The sequence below is a fragment of the Lampetra planeri genome, unplaced genomic scaffold (assembly GCF_965212315.1).
Source record: "Lampetra planeri unplaced genomic scaffold, kcLamPlan1.2.h2 scaffold_2064, whole genome shotgun sequence".
Taxonomy (NCBI): Eukaryota; Metazoa; Chordata; class Hyperoartia; order Petromyzontiformes; family Petromyzontidae; genus Lampetra; species Lampetra planeri.
Genome location: NW_027614822.1, coordinates 1 through 11,198, shown reverse-complemented (window position 1 = coordinate 11,198; position 11,198 = coordinate 1). Strand labels below are relative to the sequence as shown.

The 11,198-nt window shown below is 42.8% G+C and overlaps 1 protein-coding gene across 1 annotated transcript; it reads right to left on the bottom strand.

Annotated features, from left to right (window-relative positions):
- Window positions 1-7,403: 7,403 nt before the first annotated feature.
- Window positions 7,404-8,965, bottom strand: ABHD15 (abhydrolase domain containing 15; the record flags this gene model as incomplete). Its single annotated transcript, XM_078623202.1, has 3 exons — window positions 7,404-7,647; window positions 7,708-8,055; window positions 8,613-8,965. Coding segments are annotated over 3 exons (945 nt in total), but the record flags the coding sequence as incomplete, so codon positions are not given.
- Window positions 8,966-11,198: the final 2,233 nt, after the last annotated feature.

Genomic DNA, 11,198 nt, shown 5'->3' with positions numbered 1-11,198 from the left:
CGGAAGTGAGAAAAATGGCTGGCACTTTCCCAGGGAGGCTTGCTTAACGCTGAGACACTCCTCATCTCGAGACGTCAGTCAACGTGTCCACCCTCGTTCTTTCTCCTGTGCCTCTCTCTGCTTCGTTTCCCTGGTTCCCCCTCTTTGATCATTCCCACCTCCCTGCTTACTTCTACGCTTCCTACACACACACTGTCCCTTGACGCCATCTCTGTCACGCCTCTCCAACTTGCTTTCAGTCCCCAGCTGTGGCGTTCATCAAAGCCCAGACAAGAATCAAGGTCACAGAAACCGCCTGCAGTGACGCCTTGCTATCGACCACAACATGACAGTATTAGCCTGCAAAAATCAAGATTGTACACACACAAAAGACGGATTATACTAGTATCTACTGTGCTGTGTGATTGCATATAGGGGAGCCATTAGAAAGCAGCTCATGGTCTGTTTACCCATCTAATGCTGGGTAGACAGACTAAAAACTGAAAGTCAAAAAGGAAATTTTAGGAGTTTTACTGGAGTCGCGGTGCACTCATCACAGTCATTAAGTATAATTTGGTAATCTGAGCCCTTTTACGTCAAACATGTTTGATATTATCGCAAGTCTTTCAGTCTTTGTGGTGACATAACACAATCAACAACCAATAAATGAGCTCTAACTAAACCAGAATCTACTTGTAAATAGTGACCCTGTAAGATTCAGAGTCTTTGTAAAATCTCAGTGTGAGATTAGGCTGCAACTAAAAACTCTAAAAATGTGTCTTTACATGTGAGCAGGTGTGAGAGGATAGTTTTCCAAATCTTTTCCGAGTCTTCTCTTGTATTGGTAGCACAAGTCTGTACAACAGAACCCAGTAGAACCTGCAGAGAGTGTCTGCTCCACAGTCAGGCTCATGCTTGCATCTATGAGAAAGACGTAAATAAAAAGAGCAACAGAAACAGCAGAGGCCAGTGAGTTCGCGAGAGATTAAGGGACTATAAGGTCACTCAGTGCGGGACTGGTGTGCTGCAGATGAGGGGGAAAGACGATGAGCCCCGCTGGGCTCTGGCAGTCCACCTGCTGCTCTGTCATACAGCGCTGGAGTCCACTGAGGGAGAATGAGGCAACAACAGAGTGTTAAAGCATTACAGGCAAAAAGACTGGGACGAAGAATACAAATGAAGGAAATTACACAGCCTTATTTTGATCCCACCTTATCTCCAGCCTGGAAATATTCTGCCTGATTTGTCACTGCATTCTTATCTCCCTCCACTGGGAATGTAGTCTGATCGACTACATGCTCGTAAGTGCACTGTTATTCAGCAGTATGTACGACTTCTACACCAAGTTCCCATATGTTTGTTGAATCGTAAATGAACCAGTTAAAATTCGACACAGACTCGTCTCCCACTGCCAGCAGAGCGTGCCTTTCTAATGTCATGAGCTGCTGGCTACTGTGCAGACTGGTGAAATGGCTCCAACATGTCTCTTTCTTTGTATCCGGGGTTGGTGCTCTTGTAACGGTTAGATCCTCCGTGTGAGATGCTCTGGTCGGTGAATGTATGTTTTTCAAACCTCTATAGGAGCGGTGCTCACTCTTGCAGCCTGCAGCACAGATTAGCCTCAGCAGGCCTTCACAGCAGCATACATTGTTAGCAGAACTGTGTCGTGCTGCATGTAGCTGCAGCTGCATGTTCCTGGTTCCCTCACTTCACTTGCAGTAACTGGAAGACAGCAAAAATGAGTGTGGGCAAGCATCATCCATTACTAGATAGCCCATGAATGAATGTTGTCAAATTCCAGATATCAAGTGTGGGAATAGAGAAGGAATTCTTTTAAAAGCCGACATGAAACACACAGGTGACTTGGTAGATATTCTTGCAGATATTCTTTGTTTTATGCCAAGGCTATTTGGAGATTGCGCAGACAGTTGGGCAGACCAGGCTAAATGTCACGTTGAATTAGATCTTCCAGCGTTAGCTGACTCCAATTTAGCCTAAAGGAGAGGTGGTAACCTCCAAGCAACCACAACATGTACAGAGTAAAGGACATGCATACACACGCAACGTTTGCACACCCAGATCCACGCACATCTCGGTTCCTCCTTTGTTTGCATGCACACAAACAAACATCACTTTGATACTTTATACGTGGTGTGTGCGTAAGCCACATGAGATACACCCACCAATGTCCTGCTGTTACATCAGCCCTCAGCAGAGGACGGAGAAAATGAGTGAGAAAAAGTGAACATGTGTCTGTCCCCTCAGAGCTACTGTAGAGGCTGCTCTACAAAGACATGAGGACTCTTTGTAAGATGATTCAATTCATACGAATGTAACTGTCCCTTTAAAATGTCGACACTCTGCTGAAAGACAGCGAGCGGTCACTTTGTGACTATGTGATAAATGTTAGTTAGTTATACCTCACACTTCTAGTCTGGTTTCACCACTCGTCCCATGTGGGTTCGAAAAGATTACAACAGGCACAAATGGTCGATGTATGAGGCTGAAATGTTCCTCGCTGGCAGAAAATGGCCACACCCAGTACTGTGACAGTCGAGGAATTTGCTGCAGGCTAGCCACAAATACTTGCAGACAGAGTCCAAGAGACTTGCACATCACTTGTGGTGTAAATGACAGGAAAATTGTGGAGTGGAGACGTCAGGCTTGCTGAAAACAATTTTTAGCATGTTGATTTAAAAAAAACAAAACAAAAAACTTTTCTAGGCACTTGCAAATGTTTGCCATTCTGGACATACTACTGCTGTTGCATTTTTCAGAGATAATTCCCACGAATAATGATTACTTGTTAGAGTTAGAATGTTAGAGTCATTATTTTGTGGTTAACTTTGTAATTTGGGAGGATTGAATTGTTGCCTCTGGATTCTCGACAACTGACACTGGAAAACAACTGGAAACAAATGTTTAATTGACAATAAACTAATTTAAAAAGCAATTTCACAGTAACATTGCGGCTGGTGCTCACTCACAAATGTACGAGAACTCACCTCAGAGTAATGACGTCCGAGAGGTTAAAAATGCTGAATATTCATTTTCAGAAGGTCTCAATAATAAAGTTATACAGTATGATTTTTATTCATTCAAAGCTCTTGTGTAATTTTTTGCTCAGTGTCGTGACACACACTGTAACACCAGTCAAAAGAAAATCCCACAAATATGCAGAAAAACTAGAGAGCTGCTCCAGAGGTTAGACCTTCACCAAGGCCAATTTATGTTAAGTGGATCTGTCTCAAATTCAATGTTTTCCTCATGAACCGCGCAGCACCCCCCAGCCAAGTCTCAGGAAAATCTGTCATTATTTTGTGGACTCATACTGACAGATGGGCAGGCAAACAATCCAGAAGACACGCACAGAAATTAGCTTTCTCAACATTCCCAAACGTTTATGTTTTGAACGTGAAGTTCCCCTTTCTCTGACCTGGTATTTAGCCAGTTGATCAGCTCTGATTTACACTGACAGCTCACCAACCTGCTGCTGCGAGCGGGTGAAAAGGGTGTGGAGAAAAGTAGTTTAGATAGGACTGGATTATGTATGGTAACACATACACAGACGCACAATGCCAATTTACCAAATAACATGCTCTATTTGCATTGTTGCTACAACATTTGTCATGTCACATGGGATCATTTCATGACCCATTATTAGACCAACGTCAAGCAGACAGAACCATACTTCCTCTAAATGTTGTTTTCCGTGCTCTCTCAGATAAAATGACATTAAATCAGCTCTGAATGTTAATAGCTGCACATAATTCCCAATGCCATCTCAGAATAATGTGATGTGTACAGCTGAAACCCTGAGTAGCTTGTGCCATGTTTAACTAGAATAAACAACAACAGACAGAGGAATTCCTTCTCTCGCATTTTTATAAACAGGTGGTGGTTTTGTTTTGTTGTGGCAAGTTGATTCTTATTCCCTGACGACCTGTGGAAAGAATTAAAATAGATGACGTGTGATCCGCCTACCTATAACTCGAGAATGTGGCTTATATCAGTGCAAGCAGTGAAACACTACACACACACACACACACACACACACACACACACACACACACACACACACACCAATATGGAGTTTTATAAGGCAACACATTTTGTCCCACAGAGATCCAGCTGAAGTTGATCAGTGTCCTCAGATGTTGAATAATCAACCACGTTTACTTGAACACATGCTGTTTGACTTCAGGTTCAGTTTGTTTAACTCCACCTTTACATCTGTGCAGTATTTATGGACATGAGTGACTCTGCAGATATCTATTTAAACTGTCAGCTAAATTTATTCCCCATGTGCTGAGCTCTAATTTTAAACAAGGTGCTAAATATACAGACAGTTTCCAAGCCAAAAGCAGAGATGGCTGCGTCATTGTGTCTGTCAAAAGTGAAGTCAACGCCTGAAGAGGTTTGGTGCATGGTACATTCCTGGCAGAAAGCTTGTTGATGCTGCCATCTGCTGGTTGCTGCAGCAGGGGAGGAGGTCTCCATGGCGACATCAGATGACATGCTTGGATAATGAGGATGGGCAACTAGGTCAAGTGATCTTGGTAGAGGCATAATTGTAAAATCAGGTCGAAGGGAAGTGAGCAGACTGACTTACAGTGGTACAGCTGCTCTCAGAATGACGATGGATCGGAACACTGCAGCAGTTTTCTGTCCACACATTTTAACAGATGATACTTTATCAGTTGTTTGTTTGTTTGTTTGTTTGTTTAGTTAAAACATTCATTCATAGGATACCTTTATTGTTCATCTGCCTGGCTTTTGAAACTAACTGAAACTAACTAACTTGGTTTGTAATCCCACTGTAGATATGTATTTAGCCCCAAACTTAATTTCCTTAATTACCTTTTTAGGAGACATTTAGCAAGGCATTCAGTGTTTGTATCCCTCTCCTGTCTGTTTACAACACTATCTGGTGTTTTTTCAACTTGTAAACACCCAGGAGACAAGACGTCCTCTTCTATAAACAAAGTATGTGCACTTTTACATACTTTACACAGAGGACTACATCCACAAATAGAGACAACCTGCTCTTGTCTGTGTCAGCTGGACACAGCACATAGCTCAGACTCTGGTAACATAATAATTCACATTTACAGCCTGGCATAAAGTTGATATCACATATTCTAACTGTTTAAATTTGCTGTGGAGGAAACTGTTTATGTGGGTGCTGAGTTAAGTGAAAAACACTTGTTTGTTGCCTCCTGTTGGCCATTAGCATGAAAAGGGTGGAAAGGCACTTCACTGAGGGATTTATGGGAGTGGACAAAGGTCTGCAGATACTTAGATCAGTGCACGTTTTGTAAATTGTACAATTAGCTATAACAGTCAGTGGAACAAATAGAAACATCAGTTGGATTTGATATTGTATGTTTGCACTCCCTTGAGAAGAGAAAGAGAGCTACATACAGTATTTCTAGAGTAAAAGCTGTACTTTGTATAAGACGACCTGAGATTCTGTGTAATGAAGAAATGGTCATACCAGGTCCATTTTTGAAATGAAATGAGTCATTTTAATTCAATCAGTCACTGAACACCGAGGCACCATGTTGGATATCAATTGAATAAGTAAAGAGGGAAAGGGCAATTTAACTTTAATGACTTAATTTGCTCGAGGCCAATGAAGGTTGGATTTTTTCTGCAGAGAAGCACCCACTTCTTTTATCTTAACAAGAGTACAACGCTGGATGATTTGTATAAAGCATCATTTTTGTCATTTGCTTGCTCTTAATTCTCAAGGGAGAAGAGGTTTGCTTTTTGGACATTTTGAACTGTCTGACTTCTTTAGATGAACATGTGTTTGTGTGGCCCATCACAAATAATATGGAAACGGTGATTTAATCTACTTGGGATAACGAGCAGCTCTACTTTCAGACCGTATCTTTAAACGTGTGAGACACTGATGTGAGAACACGCTTTGGAGGTGAGACACTGTATGTGTGTGTGTGTGTGTGATTTTATTTTGCCAATCCTCTCATATGTGCATGTTTACAGGCTATTTGCATGTGTGTGAGCGTGTGTCTGTTGGGGAGAGGGCAAAGATGCGTGCCGACAATGAGTCTGCTGGCTCACTGTGTGTGTGTGTGTGTCTGTGTGTACACTGCTGTGTTCCAGCTGTCTGAATGGATAAGACTCAGTGGGCGGACAAATACTGCTGTGAATGTCACACACGCACAGCATGAAATGGCTGCGGGGACTGTTCACTCATGAGTGTCAGTGAACTCTGAGGAAAAATGTGAAACACAACATACTGGCAGAAATTCTCAACCTTTAGAATGTAATTATATATGTCATATACCACAGTTATGTGCAATTTTGGAATCATGTTTTCTTCATCACTTTATTTTCTATCATCCCATCACATAATAAAATGTTAAATTATAGAATTAAAAATAACAGTTTATAGATTAATAAATCCGTTGAAAAAGTGTGGTGTAATTTAAATTAATTATGTATGTTTATTTCAGTTTATTTGAATTTGATGTAACATTACTAGGCTTACATCGGGAAATAAGCCCAAATACAATTTGCAGAAAATGCTCCGTTGGTGCAAAACCAAAATGTCACCATCATCACCAGCTAAAAACGCCTCTGTGCTTCCCCTTCCTGAATATTCCTGAAACCTACCTGCTGTGTCCATCACAGGATATCAGTTGAAAAGCATAAAAACATAGCATATACATAACAAGAACGCTCCTGCTTCCCAATGCAAGAGAATCTATGACACACAAACTAGTCAGTGTCGATGCTTCAGATGAATGAAGCAGATGAATGAGCAGTTCTTCAGTGTAGCAGCTGAAAAAAATCACAGCAAAGAAATCACAGAGACCGATAGTTCAGTGTTCTTTAGTTAAACACACAAGTTTAGACTGTTTTATCGCACTCTTCAACCCTGTCATATAACACAGACCCTCCCCCACTTCGAAGTACCCCGTGACCACGGTGCTTCACAAAGTCCTTCATTTCCCAAATCCAAACAGTATCAAGAAGCAGTGTGTGTAGGCCATGAGCGATGCATGTGCGTCATGGAACCTGTCCATATGTCCATGTTAACAGATTAGACACACACACACACACACACACACACACCTCCATAACATCTTATTTCCCAAGACATGAAATAAATAAGGAGAATTGTCTGAAAATAGTCACGTCAAGAATCTTCAATACAGTTTCAATCTCTCTCTCTCCCTCTTACTTTCCCTCTCTGCAGCTCTGCATGCGTCTTCATCTTTTACCATCTAAACTAAACACTCATTCACAGTCAGGTGAGCATACACAGCCCTCAATAAGTCTGTCAGTAGTGCAGCAGTGCTCCCACATGAGGTGTTCAAGGGTAATTGCTGTGTTTTTCTTTATGTGTTGGGGTCCAACATTTGCTGCAGATACGTTCACCCCACCGTTTTCACTCATCGCGTGTAGGACCTCTGCCAGTTGTAAATTGCGTGAATATTATGGGAACACACTGGCACGCGTTTACAGGTGCTGACACTGCGGTGCCGGAAAACCCTCGCTCCTGTGCCTCCCCCAACCCCTCTCTTTCGTGCAGCAAACTGCTTTGCTCTCTCCTCCGCAGCGAAGAAGTCCGTGGTGGCCCTGAAGAACTCCAACAGAGCTCTGTGGCTCCATTTGGTTCCACGGCTCATCGACCCACTGTTTGGTGCAGTCATAGAACCGGCTACACCAAATGTGCCAACAGATCCGCCCTCGGACCGGGTTGCGAACCCACAGTGACCGCCGTGGTTTGTGAGGAGCAGAAAAAAATGTGGATTGGTTTCAAAAAGCTCCATGGGTACCGTGGATTGGGTTTCACCTCGGACAGGGTCATCCTGAGCACACACACTCAGGACGGGAATGGCCACTTCGTCCACGTCTCGTAAGGGTTCGTTGCGTTCCCAGTACGATTCCCAGGCACCAGGAGAAGTGACGCTCGTAGCTGCTGCCGCCGTTGAAGAGACGACTTGTGCAGGCTGACAAAACAGCACCTCCTCTAGGCCGCGCATTGAACAGCTGGAGAACAGGGCGTCTGCGTGAATGGTCTCGCCCAGCACCGTCCTGTACCTAATCATGTCGTAGCACACACACACACACACACACACACACACACACACACACACACACACACACACACACACACACAAATGTAAACATAGACAAGAAGAAACAAAAAACAAAAAATCAATTTCTGAGCAGCAGGCATTGATTCGAGAAACTTTACCTGAGTCACTTCGTCTCTCGGAATCAATCACTTCACATTAAGCAGACCACCTGTTGCCATGGAGACTTGATTACCTTGCTAAATGGCCTGAACCTTCCCGATAATGGACCAGCATACGGAGCTGTTTGCCTTACAATCCTTTTTTGAAGTGTTTTGGTTCAATTTGTTATCCTGTGAGATAGAACTGTGATAAAGGAGGAACACTTTGCAGCCTCTTATCCTCCAGAATCCCCTTACAATCCTCTAAAGCTAAAAGATTATCTACACTTGGCTCTGTGGCTGCATACAGAAATCAATTTCTCTCTTTATCTCGGTTACAAAGCTGAAGTCCTTGTGTGTTGGCCACTTGCTGCTCAGCCTGAATGCACACTATACACAGGAAGTAACTCTTCCTTCATACCTGCTCAGGCACATCTTCTGGTAGAGCACCAAAGCCCATTGGAGGGGCCGGGAGAGTCCATTCTCAAACCAGCTCTGGCAGCGGAACACAGGCGACAGGCACACGGCAGCCGTCACATAGCTCGAAGATCCACACTCGCCCAGATAAGACAGGAGAAGGCCAGAGCCAGTGCTCTCGCTCACGGCGTACAGTCTTCCCGCAGGCTGCCTATAGCGGATGTAGCGTACAGCCTCTCGTAGATCTGCGGGGTCACCAAACTGCTGCAGCTTGAGGGTGGTGAGAGGCGTGCCGTTGTGACTCCGGCGGTTGAAAACGGCAGGGAGGTACCCGTGGGACAGTGCTGTTTCACACAGCTGCAGAGAGAAAATAACACACATTAAGAGTGACAGAATTCAAAAAAAATGTTTAGAACATAGTTTACATTCTGTCAGTTGTAACATGCACAATGCTGCTTTTGTATTGTCTTGTATGGAAAAAGGAAGAACCAGGTGGGATCATCATAAGAGGACAAAATCTTGTTGTAGCCTTTCACTGGTATTTTTTCGTGTAATAGCACAGAAGAAAAAACGTACAATCGGCACTAAAACAAAAAGGAGAAAAGGTAAAATGATTGTATTTTAGTATTATAATCCCCTAAAATACTAACTTGTATAATACATACTCAATGTAAGATCTTGGTTTAGAATCATTTTAGTGTGAACCCTCCTGCAGTCTGTATGAAACAGAGGCAGTGAAATTCTCCAAATGACTTTGACTTTCAGTTTGGAAAAAAGGACATGATTAGATTAGATTAGATAAAAAAGAGGTTTATACCGGTACCGCTGAACACACTTCAAACCTATAGGGGGCGATGTGTCACTGCAGACAGTTGGTCTGTTATTGTCATTCATTATATTCAGCGATTGAACTGGCTGGCTGGTCAGATGTTCAGCTCGCTGAAAAGAACTGCTCCATCATCTGACTCCAACAGTGACCTTATAAACACAGGCAACCAGGCACGTTGGCGTGTGGAGGCAAGCTATTGCAATTGTTCTTATTATTATAAAGGTACAAACTTAATTACAACCTTGAGACTGAAGTAAAGTATAATGTTTTGGTGTTTGGGGTCCTGGACACCTACCTAGACTGCAGAATACATCAAAGTGAACTGTCAGTAGCTCGGATTAACTGTCAGGTCAATGGCAAATTCCTTTAGCAGGGACTGCAGACACACACACACACACACACACTCTCTCTCTCTCTCTCTCTCTCTCTCTCTCTCTCTCCTTTGAAGCAATGAACATACACGGCAGTAAAGTATCTACCTCTGTCAAACTGCATGAGGACATGTGGCCACAAATCAAATTAAGGACGTTATTTAATTAAAAGCCTTTCAGAGTATGTCAGCACGGAGCTCTGTCTTCTGTTCATGTCCATAGTTTGTCAGACCACTCAGCTAGAAGAGCATCACTGAAATATAGATCAGGGCAGAGTTATAACCTGTAACCATTGGTGATGACAAGAGTTTTTGGAGAAAAATGTGTAGGTTTACAAAATCAATACACCAAAAAACAAGCAATTGACTTGACTATTAAACAATCTTCCTCTCCCTGAGTGGAAATGAATCACTCTGAAGTCAATCTTATACGTTTCCCTGCAGACAAGGTGACAGCTTTAGAGTAAAAGCTGCTGTCTGCATAGACGTGAATGTTCTCCCCTCAGTGTTCACACCGAACTGACACATTCACAGAGCCATGATGGGACAGGCAGAACCGATCCAAGCCTGACTGCTGGAACCACCCAGTGGAAACTGAGCTCACACTGTTTCTGATGAAGCTGATGATGAAGCACCCGTTTAAGCCTGTTGTGCATTAGGTCTTTACTGACGTCGCTAAGTTTCATGTTGTATAATGATGACGCATCTTTGCTGTCAGATCCAATTTGATCGTCATCTTTCCACTTTTATTGCATTAGTGTGTTGCTATTATCTCATCCCAAAAGGAATTTGGAATATTTTAGGTCTGGTGCATTTTGTGATGAGAAAACAATCCAGGGCTGTCAGGCTGCAGTGGTCTCTTAGCTTCGCACAAGGAAAACAATGTCTTTTCAGGAGTATAAATTCTGTGTTAAGTATTTAAGGTGGAATAGGATGTGAGATACACTTGATGAAACGTGACCTTTTGTGACACTAAGAGAAAAAATAGATCATTTCTGAGCTGTCCCAATTAACTGTAAATGTGTCCCTAATGCAGATTTGATTCATGTGAACGACTGAAGGAAAGAAAGGCAGTAAGCTCTGACAGTTTCTCTGGGCTGCAGTCGTTTTCAAATAAAAATCCAGTGAAAGTATGATTATACTGTTTCAAGCTCCATCTGTGTAAAGGAATCATGGCAACTGGATGAAACCAGGAAGCCTTTTGACAAACAGAGTGTAAAAATATGAATGATTTAAGAGGAGAAGGCTCATTCATAAATTCATGAGCTCCCTGAAATATGCTGCTAAAAAGCAGGAGGGGATGGAGGCCACGAGCTTCCCAATATACACACCTACGCTTAGTCGCTGAGTCGTCTCTTTGTCAAAGACACTCTTTTGATCTCTTTCTTCAC